This window comes from Leptopilina heterotoma, unplaced genomic scaffold, assembly GCF_015476425.1.
Source record: "Leptopilina heterotoma isolate Lh14 unplaced genomic scaffold, ASM1547642v1 Lhet_163, whole genome shotgun sequence".
Classification (NCBI taxonomy): Eukaryota; Metazoa; Arthropoda; class Insecta; order Hymenoptera; family Figitidae; genus Leptopilina; species Leptopilina heterotoma.
In genome coordinates, this window is record NW_025110879.1 from 2,266,575 (window position 1) to 2,286,655 (window position 20,081).

Sequence of the window (20,081 nt, forward strand, 5' to 3'; positions counted from 1 at the left end):
AATATCTCAAGTGACATAGAATTTAATTAATTGAGTGATTCTAATTTTTTTGTTTCCCATTTCCATTACTATGGATCACCCAACCATAGATCTTTTGCTACTCCAACAATATACAGCCAGCCATAGAATATGGATGCAGCAACCTTAACTATGGATATCCCGTATTTTTCAATATAATATGGCTGTGATATCCATGTATCTGGATGTGTCAACTATTCCTTTTTCTCCGTGTACCGTCGTGCAAATAAGAAGAAATTTGATACGACAAAAATGATAATTTGTTTATTGATAATTAGTTAGGTACTTTATCAATATTGTTTTCTATGTAATGCCTAATGAATAAGGCAATAGAACCAACACCAAGTCCAGTTGTATGATCTTCGCATCCAAAATCAATTTTGTTCGAATATCTTCGTTTTCGTGATTTATGTTTGTATTTTCTGCAACAATGATTACCAAATTTTATTAATATTATAGTATTGATAGTTAAATCTGTACTAAAAAATTTTTTCAGGGTTGCCTCGCTTTTGCTCATTTCAAATTCCCTGACTTTTCCAGCTTTTCCAGGATAAAAAACGGAATTTTGCCAGGTTTTTTAAACTATTTATACTTTACAAAATTAAATAATTAGTCATTATAATTTTTCCATAAGAATTAGGATTTTCAAAAATTTCAAACTCAAACCTTTTTGAAATTAAACAACTTATAACGAATTGTTATAAAACATGAAGAAATCGATCACTCCGAGTCTTCGACTCGGAGCAATCGATATCTTCATGTTCTATAAATAATTAAAAATGACAGACTGATAAAATCATTATTTTATATTATAAGAAACTGAAACTTATTCAAAATTACATTCATCACTTAAATTCAATTATTAGGGGAGGATGGGGCAAGGATAGTTAAGGGGCAAGGATAGTTAGTTGCTGTTATGCTTAGACGGCTTGCTCAAAAATCGCGTAATTCATAGTATATTCGCGTTTTAACACCAAAAGGTGATTGTAAAAATTGCAAGTCAATCTGTCACCATTTGCGAAGTTGGGAGATTATTTTTGAAAAAAGTCTGTTTTGCTAAAATGTCAACGTAATGTTTATCATATTGTTTTCTACATTAGAATTTCAGAATATTTTTTACGTAAAATGTTTTCCGGAGTGGAATTTCCTGCTGAACACGAATATCGTATTTATTTTCAAATTAATTCACGTCGTTCCTTAAAATTTGGAATAAACTGAAATATGGGCTCATGGGGCAAGGATAGTTAGAGATAATACGGCACGGTAAAAGCGTGTTAATACCATTGAAAATTTTAAAAAACTGTTTAATTGTTCTTTTTAGGTTGATATACATAATGTTGCGTAATTATATACGGAAAACGAAGCTTATGACCAAGAAATAGGTGGTCGTCTGAAAAAAATTGGTTAAACTTCTGATTCTAGTTCAGATGAATTTTAATATAATAATTGCAATTCAGAAAATGTCCCATACATATTTTTAATACTTGGGATATCAATATTGAATAGTCTAAATCCAGTAAAATAAAAAAAACAAAAATTTACTGATTTTCTATAACATTTTTGGCATTCGAATTCTTTTAACTATCCTTGCCCCGGTACTGGGGCAAGGATAGTTAAAAATTTTTGTTTACTTTTTCATTCGTATCTCGTAGGGATTTGAGTCTACAGTAAAATAATGTACAGCAAAATTATAGCCAAATAATCAGGCTTTCCAAAAATACTTTTCATTTGCAGATACATAATCAAGTTTGGCCGCTAGATCCGAAAAGGTCTTACCTAACTATCCTTGCCCCATCCTCCCCTATTGTTTTCCAGAATTTCTAACTAAAATTCTTCTTTAAATTAATTATTTTTAATAATTTTTGAAAAATTTCTTTGAAAATTTTCAAATCCTTTTGTTTACAATTCAATTTTACGAAATTTCATCGGTTATTCGAAAATTCTTTAATGATATATATTAGAAAATAAAAACTTCAAATAACTTTAAAAAAATTTAATTAAACTTTAAAAAAAAATTAAATTTACATAATTTTCAGTTAAAAGTATGAAAAATTGAAACGTTCAAAAATTATAATTTGAAACCTTTTTAAAATTCAATTATTTCTAAAAATTCACGCTAAAATACTTGGTCTCTAAATTAGATAATAATTGAAATTATTACAGTCAACTCTCGATAATTAAACTTTCGATAAATTGAACTTCTCAATAAATTAAATTTTTTTCTGGTCCCTTGAAATAATTTTAACACTTTTAAACATTCGTTAAAAAACGCCCTCGATAATTTGAATTTTTTCTGTGCCCTTTGAGATTCAGTTTATCGAGAGTCGACTGTAATTAAATTCTTGAGACAAATTTTTTAATAATATTTCTTTTTTAATAGCTAATTGAATTCTTTTGTGAAATTTCATTGAAATAGTAGATATTGAAAATAATTGAATTTTGATAAATTATTGAAATTAATTAAATTTCTACGAAGAATTTTATTCTTTCAAGAAATTTAATTAAAAATGTATTGACAATAATACATAATATTACATTTTTCGAGGAATTCTATTAAAATTGTATTAAAAATAATTGAAATTCTGCGATGAGTTTTATTATTTATGAAAATATTTGAATTATTGCGAAGAAATTTATAAAGAATTTGTAAATAATAGAATTCCTGTGAAATTTTTATTATTTATGAAAATAATAATAATTCTTTTGGAAAATTGAATTATTGCGAAGAAAAATTGTAAACGCAACTCTTTTAAAATTTAATTAATTTTGATATGTTTAAGAAAAATTAGATTTCCAGAATAAGCACAATAACTTTAAAAACAATAATTTTTCAGGATTTCGATCAAAATTCCCTGAAATTTCCAGGTTTTCCAGGTTGCGTGGCAACCCTGTTTTTATTTGAAAATTGAGATAACTTTTCACTGTCAATTCACTAGTGGCACTATTAAAATTTTGCAGTAAACATGGAATAGCCAAAAGTATAAATTTACTTTGAAAATGCATCATAACAACCACTTGGTTTCTGCCAGCTTAAGATGTTATTCAGCCATTGGTTGTGAAGAAACTCTAAATAACCTTGTGTTCCACAGAGAAGGACTGAAAACGTTGAAAAAATTCTTTTAGCGTTTGTATTAAGATGAAATAAATTTGTAAACGTACCTTCTTCCATAGCTAAATCCAAACTAGTAGACGGAAATCCAAGTGCATCTAGACTTTTTAGATTTTGTAAAATTGAAGAACAATATTTTGGTACGAGTTCATCGGATGAAACAGTTTTTAATTCCTTGCAGTTAAACTGAGTAAATAAATATTCAGGTTCATTTGCTTCTTTTCGTTATTGTATTATTAATTTCTATTTGAAACTCACGGCCTTTGCTATCATAAGAAGAAGAAGTCGGTGGGTTGTGGAGTAACCTTGTGGATCATCGTCTTCCAGAAGCATCGCTTCACAATCGTCCGCTATTTCACAGGTGTTATTCTGAAATTCCTTCAATATTCCTATAATGCACTTGTCACTTTCATTTTCATCAGGTTTCCCATGCCAAATTAATTTTTGGATTATAAAGTCATTTTTATGCAAATTTTTTGGTGCAGTCGATTTAAAATTATCACTTTTCCAATTAACTGGATGTGACCAATACTTTGGTTCCATCAAAACGTGGTTCGCTGGTAAACTCTCCATATCTGAAATACATTTTTTACATATACATGCAATTTTAATTAATATACTCAATAAAAGATATAGTACAAAAATTTAAATATTATTACAATTATTTGCGTCGTATTAGACTAAATTTTTAATTAATTTTTCAAGTTTAATAAACAAAAGGAACTGCTTGAAGCAATAAGAAGAAGATGAATTGTAATTTCTTTAGACAAATATTTTTTGTTTGAATAAATACTTACAGTAGGAGTCACTTCCGCTCTTAGCAGAAATGAGTCTCTTTATTTTAGTTCTAGTTTTGCTGCACTCATTCAAAAGACTTTTTAAATTTTCCTCTTGTTCCAAAGTTAATAGACGCATATTATGATGAGATGATGCACTCATCAGATGAGCTGGATGGATTGAAAAAAAATATTTAAAATTAAACAATAAACAACAATAAAAACAATTATTTTACTATGAAAGAAAAACGTACCTTCGCCTAAAGTTAATCCATAAGCAGCATCTAGATTCAGTTCCTCAGGTCTGGCAGCCATGAAGTCAACAACTTTCTTTAGTGCCTTCAGTAATTTATCTGAAAAATTACAACTATTTTCCTTGTTTATGTGTATAAGATACAGAAAATAAAAATAATATTTATGAAATTTTGCAAAAATTCGGGTGGCGATTCACTCCGATCTCCGAGTCTTTCTGGATATATTATGCGAGGCACTCGCTCAGTATTCTGAGCACATTCTCTGAGAGTGAATCGCCCCTCGCTGAAATCTTGGTCAAAACACTTTCACTCACCCAACTCTTGAGAATGAATAGTTTGAATTTTATTTGACAATGAAACATTTATACACATGGCGCAAAAAGTAAGAATTCTAGTCAGTTGAAAGTTCATGGCTTTCTTTGGTGACGATCGAGTTCCGACTGAAGAAAACAACATGATTCTTACACACTTTTATATTTCCCTCTATTCTTAAATTGTGGTCTGGAGAAAATAAATTAAATTAGTTACTCTTTGCCTGTACTGCATTTTTCTTCGTTTGAACAATGTGGAAAAATTGTGGGAATTATTCTCAAGGGACAAGTTCCCATTCATCTTATAAACTTAATGGAAAACATTGTGGAGCTTTCTTGCTGAATGCTGATTTAGACAAATTACTATCAATTTTATCTAAATTTAAAACTTACTTCTTTCACTTTCTTGATATCACAATAAAATTCGTAATTTTAGTTGGTCACAAACGAGTCAATAATAGTTATATTTTATACAATCAGTATAACTGAAAAATCAGTTTTTGGAATAAAATTCAAGAATTATTATTAATAGCTTTGTATTTTATTAAAACCTACTGTCAACAAAATGGATATATGTAGGTGCTTTGTTTAAATAAATTTATGTAATATTGCAACATTTTTTTAATTGCATAGACTGCTTTTATCACTTGTAACGTCATACGATAGTATATGATGTCAACAGTTGAAAGAATTTACAAATATGTAGTATTTGCATGTCAATAACTGCTGTTTATTTATTACCATGAACAATTATTAACAAAAAGTACATTCTTTTTTGAGAAAACTTATACTCAGGGCTTGAGCCAGTGAAAATATTTAAAAATACGGACTTTACGGACCAAAAATGAAAAATTCCGGACCATTTACCGTTCGACTTCTCCTTTTTTTATAATAATTAAAAATGACCTATAGTGATAAATTCATTATTTTATATTAAAAGAATATTGCTAATGCAACTTTTTTCAAATTATTTTCATCATTTCAATTCAATTATTATTTTCAAGAATTTTCAACTAAAATTCTTCTTGAAATCAATTGTTTTCAATAATTTTCGAAAACGTTTTTTGACAATTTTCAAATTCATTTGTTTACAATATTTAATTTTACGAAATTTCAATTATTCGTAAATTCATGGTTAGTATGGTTGACACAAAATAATAAATATAAAATTCCAGGCTTCTTCTATGGTTTCCAGGTCAATACTTATGAAATTCCAGTCAAAAATTTAAAAAATTTCTGGCCTAATAACACAGCTCCCGCTCTAAAAATTTCTTTAAATCTCTAAATATCAAAAACTTAATAAGAATTAAAAACCAAAAATTTAAACACGCAATAATAATTATCAATCAATAATTATCTGCGTCATCAAAATTAATTGAATTCACAATTCATAAAAAGTAACCACAGCCGATAATCAGCAGAAGATGAAAAATTATTCTTTGAGTGAACTTTATCTTCTGTTTACTAACAATTGTTAGTCAATAAATTTTTTCCTGGGCCCAAACTATTACTAGAACAATTCCAATAATTATCTGGGTCAGGAAAATTAATTTAATTCACAATTCATAAAAAGTAACCACAGCCGAGAATCAGCAGAAGATGAAAAATTATTTTTTTAACGAACTTTATCTTTATTATTCATAAAGATAATTAAAATTTTGTTGAGAATTTTTAAAAATTTTTGATCATAATTGAATTTCTGCGAAGAATTTTATTACTTTGAAAATAATTGACGAACTTTTTGTTCTTTTTTAATCAAATTACGGACTTTACAGATCTTTTTTTTAAAAAAACTGACTTTTCCAATTTTCAATTAAAACTTTATTTATTTCTTTTATAATTTATTCACAGGATAAATTTCTGTAAATAAATAACTATACTAAGAATAACAAATTAAAAATTAGCACTCAAGGGGGATCGTTTTAAATAAAAAAAAAAACTGTAAGAGATCGTGAAAATTTTGAAAATTTTATTATTCGTTTCTTAACTAAACTATAAAACAGTGCTAAAAAATAATTTACGCATGGAGTTAGATTGGAATGCTATTGTCAGCCATAACAGGAACTCAACAGATATCAATTTGGTGGGAAACAAACACGAAATTTAGGAAATTATTTATTCTCATAGACTTAGACGAAATTTCTATGACTTTTAACCTTGGAGGTATAATAGCGTACATCCTACAGATAATAAGTTAAATTGTTTTAATGCTTCTTCTTATTATTTATAATTTATCAATATCATTAAAGTAATGGGGAATTTTGTTTTTAATATTAAAATGAATTTTTAATTCGCCTCAAAGTTTTCAACTTGAACATAATTTTTGTAAAAAATTTACAATTTCATCTCATTTTATCAATACATTACTCATTATTATTGGTATTGAATAAATTATTAATAATAGTTGAAAATAAAATTTAGAAACATTGAAAGTTAGAGATACAACATAAAAAGTAAAAAAATACTTAATTGCATAAAAATAAATCCAAGAACGTCAGGTAAATTGAAGAAAACTTGACTGCACACTGCTGACAATGATATTCTATTACTACGATAAAACGTTTTACTGGTATAGATTATATATATGTGTATAGATTATAAAAATTCAGTCAAATGTACTAACTTGGTAAAACTATAATAACAAACTGACTAGTGATGATGGATTATACCTAAAAGTAATCGAATGCACAATGCAATGCATCTCTACAACTAAAAATTGTTTTCGAATGAATGAAAATGTTTTGCCATAAATAATATTTTTGTTGAATAATTTTCTTAGAATTTAAATGGATAATTTAAAAATTGTACCTACCTGTTTGAAATATTAATATACTGGAAAAAATGGAGAAATTAAAATAAGTAATTTAACAAATTCAAGTTTATTCTTCTTGTAATTTTCTAGGAAGGTCGCTGACTTTTCACACTGTATGAGTAGAGTATGGACGTGAAATCGTAGTACTCTCCCTTGGGAGTGAATCGTACAATGACTTGTCATATTTTCGACGGTAACTGATTTCACGCTTCACGTCAATAAAAAAATATCCCACTGTTTTTGTTATGAAATGAAAGATAAGAGTATCGTGTCCTTGCCAACATTCTAGTGCGATAAAAGAATGAGGAGAGCAAATTAAAACAGAATTTTATATCCGTTAATATTCTTGATAGAGGCTACAACTTCCGGTTCCCTTCTTTATATAAGTAGATGAAAATGTCCACTACGTTGTCTCAGTTTGTGATTCACTCATCATGGAGATTCATTGTGTCTTCGTTTTTCTTCTCCTCACTGTAAAGAGCATTCAAGCTCAGAGAGGTATTTATTTATTTCTGTCATTAATATTATTTTACTTTTAGTGATGTTTTTCTGTATTTTTATAAGTTTGCTGAATGTAAAAAAAGTGTCGTTCCAACGAGCCGTTTGAGAACAACTTGCCTCAATTGAAGCGTTTGATCTTAAAAGTGCAGTGCTTCAATTTTCTACTCAAGTCTTGTCCTCTGATGGTAAAATTCTCAAATTCTTTAGTTGCAAATTTTAAGCACAGTAAAGAATATTGTTAAAGTTTGATACGTAATTTAAAAATTGTACCATCAGTAGTTGAGTTGAAGAGTAGAGCGCGTACTTCTTTCTGAAGACTGCGCTTCAATTGAGGTCGCCACTGCGTCAGCGTGAGAATTAATTTTCTTTGCCAAAATTAAACATTCTCTTTCACCTCTGACTGTTTTAGATTATTATACTCCTGATTACTATACACCTAGGCCAAATAGGTACTACCCGAGACCTTGGACTTATGAGGAACATGAAATGTTTAATAAACCGATGATACTTGAAGCACCCTTCATGGTATGAATTAGCAGAAATATTATTTAGTTTCATTTTCAGTAGACATAAAAAAAAATGGTTGACAAATTCTAAAGTTTAGTTGTCCCAATAATTATGACTCTGTTTCGTTTCTTAATGTAAAATTCCCGATTTCAGGCAATAATATTGGCTGATGATTCGTTTCAAGAATACCCATTTATGACAGGAGTAATAATTTCAAATCAATGGGTTCTAACGACAGCAAAGGTTCTAAAACTACAGTAAGTTTATTTATTAAATAATAAAAATAGTTGCAATAATAATTTTTTTATAAATGTAGGGCTCGAAATTGGTCCGTAAATCCCGTAAAAGTTCGTTTTTAAAAAAAAAAAAAAAAAAGGTCCGTAAAGTCCGTAATTTGATTCAAAAAGAACAAAAAGTTTGTCAATTATTTTTAAAGTAACAAAATTCTTCGCAAAAATTCAATTATGGTCAAAAAATTAAAAAAATTCTCAACAAAATTTCAATTATCTTTATAAATAATAAAATTCTTCTCTGAAATTCCATTTATATTATTTTCAAACATTTTCTTCAATTCAATGATTTTCAATATGTATTATTTTAATACGCAATTTTCCAAAATAATTCAATTATTTCGAAAAAATTTCAATAAAATTCTACGCAAACATTTAATTATTTTCATAAATAATAAATGAAAATTGATTCAAAAATGAATTTCACTTCAATTTATAGATAATAATTAAAATTTTATAAAATTGAATTTTAAACAAGTGAATTTGAAAATTCTTAAAGAACTTTGTCAAAAATTATTAATACATAATGGATTTTTAGAAACAATTTACTAAAAATCACTAAAAAAATTTAATTTTGGAGAAGTTACAAAATTATTGGAGAAATTCAATTATTTTCAAGAGTAGGTAATAAAATTCTTAAAAAGAAATTTAATTATGTTGAAAAATAATAAAATTCTATATATGAGAATTGAATTTTGAGAAACATTCAATAAATTATCTATTTTTGTATTTAAATAATTGAATAATTCTAGTATGGATTAATTTTCTTATAAAAATTGATTTGAAAATGAATTTCAGTTAAAATTTTAGATAATATTTGAATATTAAAATCAATATAGCGGGAATTTTTAGAAATAATTGAATTTTCAAATTAATTTTTTGAAAAAGTTTAATTGAATTTTTTTTTATACCTATTATTTGAATTTGAATGAATTTGAAATTGTCCTCGAACTGGTTCGAGTCTTGTAAATTGCAAACTATTATTAATTTCATTATTTAATGGATACGTTATTACTAATTATACTCTCTAAATTTAAATATCAGTTAAAAATAATTGATTTAGAAGCAAAAAGTCAGACACTAATAGTTAAATCTAACTTAGATCAGTTATATTTTTACTGATCATTTAGTGAAAATCCAGTCTTTAATTCACATTAGTAGGAATTTTTAATAATTCTTAGTAATTTTTTTTGGTACATTTTTTTTTACTTTGTAATTGAAAAATTCAATATTTTCAGAGCAGATAAGCGATTGAAAATTTTAACCGGTGTGAGTAACTTATCTTCTTTTGACGAAGGAAATGTCAACAGTGTTCTTTATTGCAAACTGCATCCACAATACAATTCAGATGAGATCTATAACGATATTGCGTTAATTAAGGTACAAATGGATTAATGTTTTCGACTATCAATTTAGTAGTTTCACTAAAATAATGATGTGTTTTAATTTAAAAAATAATGGAAATCATATTTTTAATTTCAGCTGGCAAGACCAATTGTTTTTAATGAAAAAGAAGGAATGCTTCCTTTAATGTCACTAAACGATGTTCCTTATCCACCGATGCATTATAATAGCAAAAGAAGAAATTTAACTGTCTTCAACTATGGAAGTGCTGTAAGTTGTATATATTCTAATGTCTCTCTAATGATTAAATATATGGACTAAAGTTACTAGAAATTAAAATATATTGAAAAATACTTCTTTTTAGCTCGAAAAACAATATGGTGTTTTGAAGAAAAATGTCATTGGTATCAATACTGGAGTAGTCAATTTGAGAGAAAGCATTTTTGTAGCCGCTCAAAGATCGATACCAACTTGTTATGGTGACAGTGGAAGCCCCGCGATTGTAGATGGGAAATTGGTTGGACTTTTGATAATTGAGGATCGTTGTAACCACAATTTTCCAAATGTATTTGTCAGTATTTTGCACTACTACGATTGGATAAGACACGTAATTCGCTATTAACAAATGTGTCCTGAGAACATTTCAAAAAGGGTTAATATAAATTTGCATCTCCATTAAGCCCCACTTGATCCACTTCCCGATAAGTGCCTAATAAATTTATCGCACAGTATTTCTTATGGCTATCTGACAGTTCAAGTTAACTGAAACTTGGATCAATTGGGGCTAAGTTTATTAATTAAAAATAGAAAAACAAATGTTTCTAGCTAAAGGGCCTTTATAGCGACAAAAATAGACTATTTTTTTAAATCATTGTTAATATTCATTTATAATTTTCTTTCATTTCAGTAAGTCAAAATTTAACACATCGTAAATTTTAAGAATTTCACCAAATGGTAGTGGTAGTGGTCTTTTTGACCAAAAACAACTTTTTGTACTTAAATGTTGAATAATATATATTTAAATAGTTTTAAAAAGTTTTTCTTTTTGTTCACCTAAATTATAATAACCTTTGAAACAATCATTTAAAATTAGAATGAATGAAAATATTTCAGAAGGAATAAAAAAAAGAAATGAATGCTTGTTGTATAACATTAATTATTATAAAATAGAAACCAGTTTTATTATATTTCTCATAAGGAAAATCCATTTACTTAAGGCAAAATTAAAAGAATGTTTGATATTCTTTTATGTAGAAAGAGTTCGTCTGATTTCCAAGCAGATTTTTTTCTCCTCAAATTGTCAAGTTATGTTTATGCATGAGGTTAAATATTGACCATCCACTCGTCATGATATCTCGAAATGTGCTTAAAATATTGAAAAAGGCACGTTTTTCAGACAATTTATATTCACTTATGTGGATTTGTTCTGAGACATCATTCAATCATAATATGTATTGAAAAAATACCATTTTCCGCAATATCAAGTGACCCGCACTTTGTTAATGGAAGTGAAAGTAATGATCAACTGCGTTTAATTATTTTTTATTTGGGGAATTTAAAAGTATATATTCTCTAACTTTTCGAGGTTTTTCTAATATGTGACTACGTGAGCATGAAGTAATAGAAATAAGTGAAAGATTTGTTACATTGCGATATAAAATAATAGCTGTCACTTTAAAAATGGGAAAATACGTCTCTTGGATTTGTTGAGACAATGGAAGTGTGAGTCATTCCATAAAAAAATTAGAGAAGCCGCTCGTGCGTGAACCATAGGAAAAGGCCAACAGACTCATTGACTCCGGGCCAAGTTGACGCGAAGGTCCACATTGTCACAATATTAAATAATACATGATACAATTTTTGTTATTTACAAATAAATCCTTTTTTCCCTCTCTACGACATGACGGACATGCGACAGAAAAATCTAGACACTTTGTTAAAATAAATTCTTGTAGCTAAATACACCTGCCCTGTAAATAATAACTAAAGGGTGATTATGTATTATTATACATTGCACCTATATACATTCCGAGAGGGGAAATAGTTTTGTGTTGTTCCCACTCCCCTCACATTGGATTAAGTAGTTACTGCTTATTTTGAGCGATTACTCACCGCAGTTTTGTTAGAGCCAAATTCTGTAGCAGATACGATCCTACCCCTTGATAATAATTAGTAAAAAGCCCGACAAACATTTTATTACTGACTGGCGCGGCTCTCATGAATAAAGAATGTAGTGGATGAAACGTATTTTCGGTTTATCGCACTCGCCCAATTTATGATGTATAATGAATGAATCCGTCGGCGAATATAATGATAGTCATGCAAGAATAGGAGGTTCACAAAATCTGAGTTATCGAGACATTGCCGTGTCGACAAATGTGTATATTCACCGCGACAAGAATTCATTATTTTTTCAATTAATTTTTCTCAAAGTACAATTGCATCCAATATTTTTGCCTAAACCGAAAATTCAGTTTCTTTCTTATGTATAAAAAAATATAAATATTTGACATTCAACTTTTAAGTAAAACATAAAAAAATATGAAATTTCTAGAAAAAATTCATAGTGGAAAGCTTTTCCTAAACTAAAGGTATTGTTTGGATTACGTGGGTGTGCTATGCCTAGCAGCTGAAGTAGATAAAGGCGTGTGAGTCAGACAAAAACTTATATGGAGCATTCTTTGTCGAACATTCCAAAATGAAAAGTTCAGCGGGATCACTATGACAAAACTTTATGGATTTTAATTTTTTCTATAGTGAATTCTATAATACTTTTCATAAGAATTTTAATAAATAGAAGCTTTTCTATTTTCTCCTATACATTTTGAGGGTAATTCTAAATTTTTTTCAAAACGGATTCTTCTTCTAAATCACGTAATAGGATTTTTCCTCTCATGTAGGACAAAATAGTTGATTTAAAAATTTTTTATTTTCCAACTGGAACGTTTGATAAAATTCCCTATTTCGGAGTTGATAAATACACATATCTCTATTGTATTTCAGTGATTGGGGTGAATGCGTATAAGATTAGATTTTCCATATCAAATTATTAGGGGGTGATTTTCGATAAAATAACTTTTATAAAAATAGATTTCTATTCTAAAAAGAATAGAAAAAAAAACTTAAATTATATGAGGAACTTAAATAGATCTCTAAAATACTACAATGTCTAGAAACTTAATAAAATTTAATTTTATATTAATAGATATTAGAGAAACAGACACGTTTTATTTATAATGTCTAGCTAAGTCAGAAAATATTTTGCACTACAAGATTATAGATTTGGGTTATTGAACTTGACTCCGCTACTTTTGTAAATGAATTTTTTCTATACGCGCAAATTTTTTATTTTAGATTCAACTATATCTCCGACGTATGTTTTAGAAGATTATATTAAAATTTTTAAATTAAAAAAATGAATCTATAATTGGTTAGAAATAAAATTTCCTAACAACCCATTTCTTATGAGATGGAATCCTCCGTATAATCCTTTCATTGTCAAACTTAATTTTCTGTTAGTGAACTCGAGAACATTAATTTTCCCACATTGTAAGGAGGCAGCAGAGATGAAAAAAAATGAAATAGAGTTGTCGATTTCTTGCGAGAATCCCTTGGAGCGTAGCTTGAAAATCGATTTCGCGCCGCTATAAGATGCGACTGCAATGCAATGGGCAGTATAACGAAAGGCGTCACGTGATCGAGCGAGAGCTTTGCGCGCGAAAAGAGGCAATGCACGTACAGAGGGTACGCGGCACTTCATTCATCAAGCGGATACTGTCGCCTCCTTCAATATTCTTAACATTTAGAAACAGTCTTCATCAATTAATGTACGAAATTTGTTTTTTTCAGTTTCTTTCATCTCTTTTCAGTGACAGCTTGCTTATAATTCAGAAAAGGAGAACACGATGTAAAGAATAAAATAGAATACAAAGGACTTTTTTTTAAACTGCGATCCCAAATAAACCCTTAAAAAACCAGTTTCAATCCTTTAAACTTGGTGAGTCATACTGATAATAATTCTTTTGTATTAGTAGCAGTGCAAGATCTTGTAAAACTATATCTCAGAAAGCACAAGTTGAAATACAATTTTTAGAAACTTTTCTATAGTCACCTGCAACTTACGTTTAATCATACTTTCAAAATAATTTGGTTCAGATTTAAAGACAAACTTTCGTCATAAAATGAATTTTTGAATTTTGAAGCTGTATTTAGCATATATAAGGAGAAATTGATGGACTATTGTGAAATTATCGCGATTATCGCGATTATCGCGACTGGGGGAAAGAGGGCAATTTTCTTGTCCTTGACACGTCCATCGACGAGATATGTGTCAGTGGAAGGCGGCGAGGTGTCAAAGCATTGAATGAGTAAAATCGCCTCAAGTCGCATTCCTTCAAGTTAAAACTGTTAAAAGTGAATGCAGAGTGAGGAAAAAAGACGACAATGGTGCGGTAAGGGTTCTGTGGTTGGGAGCGTATGTGTATATCGTGATTGGAGAAAAGTTTGTCGAGAGGGAAGGGGATATTGGTAAGTTTCTCAGGCCCTGCTTCTTTAAGGAGGCTAGTCCGCCTTTATTTGCAAATCCGTAATCTCGATGTTTGGGCGCTAGAAGCCTAAGCGGTGCCTGCCAAAAGCAAATCGACAAAGGAGAGACTGGCACGGCGCTGGCCAGGTCGGCCTGAAAGGCGAGGCCGGGAATCGCGTGTGAGCCCGTGGCGATTTTTTGCGGCGGCGGACCACCAGCCAGTTTTGGGTCTGACCGTGCCGCGCCCTTTCGCCTGGTCCTCTTTCATCCGTGCCATGGCGTTTATTTCGCACGGTATGTAATCCACAAGCAAACTGTATGCCACTTCTTCTTCTCTCCTCCTTCCCGAACTCACCCACTCAGCATTAACAAGCAAGGGACAATCATTATCGCCCAGCAACAGATCTCCATTTACCGAAGCCGTGCTGTCATTCGTGGGCAATAAATCATCACTGCCTGATCTGTTTGAATTGCGCCGCTTCGAACCGACACCTAGAATGCAGTTGTCGGACGCGGACACTTGACGCATTTTCCGCCGAGCGCATCGTTTCCGCTCTCCGGCGGAACTCACTTTAATTGGAAGGGGTCCTGGCGTTATCGAGGCATTCGCCTGTCCCCACCCTCTCCCTTTTGGGTCTTCTGCTGGCGCACATCCGCAGAGCCAGCGAGGAATGCGGTCCTGCGAGCCCATGGGGTTGCATGGCTCTGTGGGTCTGCAAAAACAGGGGCGTAGTACCAAATTTCTTTCCGTGCCACAAATTGTCCCTTGCTGCGAGTGAGAGTACTCGATGGCCACTGCGTCTGCCTTCTGCACTCGCAACCTCTTCGAACAAGTTCGCAACTGCAAAGTTGCGGGGGCTTTTAATTGGATTAGAAAAGCGACTGTAATTCTGGCTCGGGCTTGGGCTTGGGCTACGCGGCTACGCCCTTGGGCCTGATTTCGGACCCACTGTCTTAGAATGTGAACCCCACGGCTCGGAGGTGCAATCGCGCACGTTGCCTGCATGTACCTGCAATTAACCTCGTGTCTAATCAGTGGCGGGAGTCACGGGGTAAGAGAGTAGATTTACGGTTCTGCACCAAATCTAATGAAAGAAGCCGACTCTTGAAGAAGAAAATAAATTCCAGACCGGTAACGAGACGTGATATTATAATTATAATTGTACTACAATCTCGACTTTTTGACGACGCTTCATAAAGCTCACAATATAGATTTGACATTTCGGGAGAATTTCAGGAAAATTACAAATCGGGATTTTCATTGATACCCATACCAAGTCATTAACGGAATGCATCGATGTGCAATATATTGGAGAAACTTTCGGTTCGGCGGGAATGACTTTAAGATAACTTATTTTATATGTTCTTAATAATTGCATGTAGGTATATACGACAACTTCCAAAAATTCACAGGCGGTCTCCAAACATGTTTTTTCAAGGTCGCTATAAAACCAAATCACTTTATCTAAACTTGATGAGAATCTGCGTATTTCTTTTTTTATTTCACACACATTACCGAAAAATTATGGAATCTTCAAAAATTTCATGGAAAGCTTAATGTTATTCCTGAATCACAGCACTTTGAAAAATTTTAATGTGTCTGCCTTAAAAAGGTATACATTTTTTCATTTGTTGCTCTACAATGTGTTCCTTTCTGTTTTATTAATCTGCAAAATTCATTAATAAAAAATAAAATGTTAAATTGCAAAAAAAGACAGAAACGTATACAAAGTGGAAAATATTTGACACTAATAGGGGTGCTATAACAGCGACAAGTTTGGTTCGGTTCGGTTCGGTTAAAAATCCCCAAAAAGTTAACGTAATTTATGGATGACCTACTAACAGACCCTTTAAATGACCTACTTCTAAATATAGTATACTATAGTAGACTTTTCGCATAGGCCGCTTTAAAATTGAGGAGAGAAAAATAGCAACAAAAGAGTCTGAATTTCGCTATTAAATATAAATCCCTCATTCGCACTTTCTCCTCTTAATAAACAAAATATCAAATTACCAAAGCTACCGTCGGTAATGTAGAATCTCTGCTCTTGACCTTGCAGTGCTTTTTTCCCTTTAACACAATTCAGATAATAATTTTTGTGCGCTTTGATAATGCTGCCTTGCAATCTCGGAATGCAGTGCCAGTTGTAAATTTCGAAACCGGGCCATTTCTGGAGGGAGGGACTGGATGGAGAACACACAAAGTATGTGCGAATCGTCGCGTCGCCTTTGCTAAAAGACTCCATAAGCGATCGATTGATAAAAGCTCTGTCCCGAAATAAAAGGATGGGGCTGATGTGGTTAGAAATTCGACCTGCATGCCGCGAGGCAAAGTGGACCGAAGAGAAGAAGAGATGAAGAGAGTGCGAAGCAAAACACAGTTGGGTCTCTGTATATATATATATGGTCTCGAGAAAGAGAAGGTATAAACAGAGTAGAGAAGAAAAAGAAAAATGTAAAGAGAGAACAATATTCTTTGATCCTTTCGAGCTGCTCACTCCTTTCTCTTCCCTGGCTCCGTTTCGTTCAGAGGCTCGTAGGATTTGGACCTCCCTGGACCTCTCTCGCTGGAGGTCCTTCCAATGCCGTAGACACCGAAATTGCCCCTCATTCACTTCTTCTGTGCAATTTTTAATAACAACATTCCATTTTATTAATCTTCTTTTTTACCATGCGGTTAGAGTTCCAACTTTTTAAAAATTAATGTTATAGAAATAAACTTTTGAATATAATTCAGTTAACAAAAAATAGGGAAAAAGACATTAATTTTGGAATGATAATTTTTTGGGAAACGTTTCTTCTCTATTAATCTGGATTAGTGAAATTGTCACTGCGAATACCAATCAGCAATTATCTGGCTACCTAAAGCTGTGAAATTTCACTGATTCGCAGTGAAAATGACTTAAAAATTGAGATAGCTAGAAGTTGATGAATGGAATGAAAATCCCACTGATACAAATTAAGAGAGTAAAGTGCGCGTAAAAACACGTGTTTCCGCTAATCGGATTTTCTCCTTTCATGGATGAAAGGAGATGTATTTTCGGATGTACTTTCAAGTTTTGGTCCATTATCGGGAGTCGTTCATTTGGCCAACCTTTTTCTTGTATGGAGGTCGCCGATAAATGAGTTTGGTGATCGGCGCCAATGCCCCTTTGCGCCTCCCCCACTTCATACACATAAACCATCTAACCTCACACCGCGCCGTTCACAGACGAGTTCCTTTTTTTCTTCTATTGCTTTTCACGGGTCTTTACATGCAGCACCATCAAACGTGCGAACTCTCCATGAGACATAACCTTGGGCTGATACACGATGACGTTTCTCACGGTGATAATTATCACTGTCTTTGAAAGCCATTTAAAGACTATTCGATTTGTCTCACACTCGGTTCCATTAAAAACAAGTGATCCTTGATACATCTTATTGTCGATTTATTTTATCCACCCTCTTTCAAAGTTTACTCGACAGATTTACTTGTTGTTGTTGTTGCAACAAAAATGAACCTTGTAGGTAAGTATATATCATAGGAACTTATTAGCTATGACTAGACAGTTCTTAGTGCAAATCATGAAGCGATATCGATGGACATCGCCCGCGTAAAGAGGGTTTTAAAAAAGGGTCAGTTGGATGAGGAAGAAATATGCTATCCAATTGTTCTGAATAAATTAAATCCTTACCTGGAATCCACTAACGACCGAGAGGATACCTACTCGACTGCGTCCGCACACCCACGCGTGAGTAAACTCACACCAAACAAAACGTTCTCTTTCATGTCACACAATCGCACCCGACACGATAGGTCACGTGACGCCTCGTTCGCCTAATGGCTTTTAATTATCCCCGAACCAACTGACCGATAAAGAGGTTTTGTTTCAGTTGATAATGCTGGCTCAGCGTCCGATTAGTTGCTCAGTTTATTTTTCGGGCCCAAAAAGAACAACGTCTGAAGAAATTAATCAACTTCATTCCTCAAGTATATTAGCAATGAATAAACTAAATTTAAATAAATAAAATCTTTGCTCCTTAGTGATAATCTCTTATTCAACATTACCGAAATAGTATTTAAAGCACTAAGATCTTTAGGATTTGTTATATAAGATGTGCTTCAGTATAATAAAAAAATCGGTGCAAGTGACAATAATTAATTATGAACCTGCTGCGTCAATCGAGTAGACTTGTGAAAACCTCTAAAGCATTTGCCCCTAATTTTTCTTGCATGGTAAAGATTTGTACTAATCCGCTCCGGGCGGTTCCCATTACATTGCCCGTTTCAGACGCCAACACTTCGTTCCTCTCCACCTTCTTCTTCTTCTTCTTGTGCTACGTAAGATTGCATTGCTCGGCACAACAATCAAAACATAACCCACCCACCAGCGTCGCAACCCAATCCACTATACGCGTTTGGGACGTTATAAACATCATTTTAAAATTTAATTGCGAATACCGGCCGTGACGTGCGTCATAAATGTCTAAAATGTCAAAAAACGCACATTTCATCTCATCTCTTATTTCTGACTGTCGGTAAATAAAAAAACAAAGTTTTTAAATACCACGTTCAAAGCAACATGTTACGCTTATTATTGCTAATACTTAGCACGGAAAAAATTAAGTACTAATATTAATATTAGCAGATCTCAATTCTTTCTCATTTGGTAACAGGAATAATTTTACTTACCCAATCCTATCCGGTGCCTGCTTAGGAGTCGAACGTTTCTGACTGGTACAACCGACGAAAAGATGAGTATCTTCTAGGAATGTAGAATTGTCTGCTTCCTGAAAAATTTAATGCAATTTTTTATTAATCTTTCCTCTCTAGGTAGATTGATTTAAATTACGAAAAAGGCTACCAAGTGAGGATGATAAAAAGTATATTACAAGAGAAATGTAAAGAAAAAGTACTTGTTAGAAGTGCCAATAAGTGAATTTGAGCGCTCTGTACCTTTGGATGCCATTGAATTGCATTGAATCAGCTTAAGAAGGTGGGTTGGGTTGTGACAGACTTAAAAAGACCCACGTGAGTTCCTGCCATAGTTACACACCTGTTTGTGTGTGTACACATACATTCCCAGATCCTAAAATGCCATCCCCACTTTTGCGTCTTTTCCCCTTCTCCCCTTGCTGGGTCTTTAAACCGACCCTCTTGAAGCAAGAGAACAAGTAGTTTGTTGCAATGTAGCTTCTAAAAAGCGCGGGAAATTTCTTTCTCTCCGTTTATCATTTAGGAGATCAATGATCATTTTATCAAATTGCTCTTTTTGATTTCCACGAATGATGTGACATTTTAAAAGGGAGGGGGAGTCAAAAATTTGACAATTTTATAGAAAAAATGCCTATGTGTAATACATGGAGGAAGCTATTTGATAACATTTTAAACTTTTATAGTAATTTTCAAACGATACTTGATTAGTAAACAAAGTTGGAAATACTTTAAAGAAGCTGAATTATCAATAAATTCTTTTTTGATATTTTTTTATTAGAGCCTTGCTTGTAGGTGTGGAATCTTGGATCGATTTTAAACGTTAGATTTAGGAACAGTCATATACCATGAGATAAAGGAAGAGGCATCTCACACCCTTCAAGATTTTCGACGGCGGCGCCGCATCCTTTAATATCCTTTTCTCTTCCTCTGCGTCC

General features: G+C 31.8%; 2 protein-coding genes across 8 annotated transcripts; one reads left to right on the plus strand and one right to left on the minus strand.

Moving 5' to 3' along the window:
* Positions 1–109: 109 nt before the first annotated feature.
* Positions 110–19,567, minus strand: LOC122499032 (UPF0764 protein C16orf89 homolog). Of its 7 annotated transcripts, none has more exons than XM_043607077.1 (8): positions 19,387–19,567; positions 19,123–19,220; positions 4,158–4,256; positions 3,925–4,074; positions 3,386–3,702; positions 3,178–3,313; positions 3,009–3,114; positions 110–440 (listed from the first exon to the last, which is right to left on the minus strand). In XM_043607077.1, exons 3-8 carry the CDS (start codon positions 4,216–4,218, stop codon positions 293–295), a joined length of 918 nt encoding a protein of 305 aa, XP_043463012.1. In that variant the 5' UTR covers positions 4,219–4,256; positions 19,123–19,220; positions 19,387–19,567; the 3' UTR covers positions 110–292. The 7 variants fall into 7 exon arrangements, with proteins under 7 accessions (XP_043463012.1, XP_043463008.1, XP_043463011.1 ...); XM_043607073.1 differs by lacking the exons at positions 19,123–19,220; positions 19,387–19,567 and adding exons at positions 4,472–4,658; positions 6,938–7,205; XM_043607076.1 differs by lacking the exons at positions 19,123–19,220; positions 19,387–19,567 and adding exons at positions 4,472–4,597; positions 6,938–7,204.
* On the plus strand, positions 8,283–10,544 carry LOC122499023 (trypsin-like). The gene is made up of 5 exons (XM_043607054.1): positions 8,283–8,306; positions 8,442–8,545; positions 9,817–9,958; positions 10,061–10,192; positions 10,287–10,544. Exons 1-5 carry the CDS (start codon positions 8,283–8,285, stop codon positions 10,542–10,544), a joined length of 660 nt encoding a protein of 219 aa, XP_043462989.1.
* Positions 19,568–20,081: the final 514 nt, after the last annotated feature.

Bases quoted from the DNA above. Each gene is read 5' to 3' on its own strand.
- LOC122499023 (XM_043607054.1), top strand. From the start codon at position 8,283: ATGATACTTGAAGCACCCTTCATG. The intron at 8,307-8,441 runs GTATGAATTAGC...TCCCGATTTCAG, and splicing joins TACTTGAAGCACCCTTCATG to GCAATAATATTGGCTGATGA. The intron at 8,546-9,816 runs GTAAGTTTATTT...CAATATTTTCAG, and splicing joins GCAAAGGTTCTAAAACTACA to AGCAGATAAGCGATTGAAAA.
- LOC122499032 (XM_043607073.1), bottom strand. From the start codon at position 4,613: ATGTTGTTTTCTTCAGTCGGAACTCGATCGTCACCAAAGAAAGCCATG. The intron at 3,115-3,177 runs GTACGTTTACAA...CAACGTTTTCAG, and splicing joins GGATTTAGCTATGGAAGAAG to TCCTTCTCTGTGGAACACAA. The intron at 441-3,008 runs GTAAATTTATAC...TCATTGTTGCAG, and splicing joins TGTTATGATGCATTTTCAAA to AAAATACAAACATAAATCAC.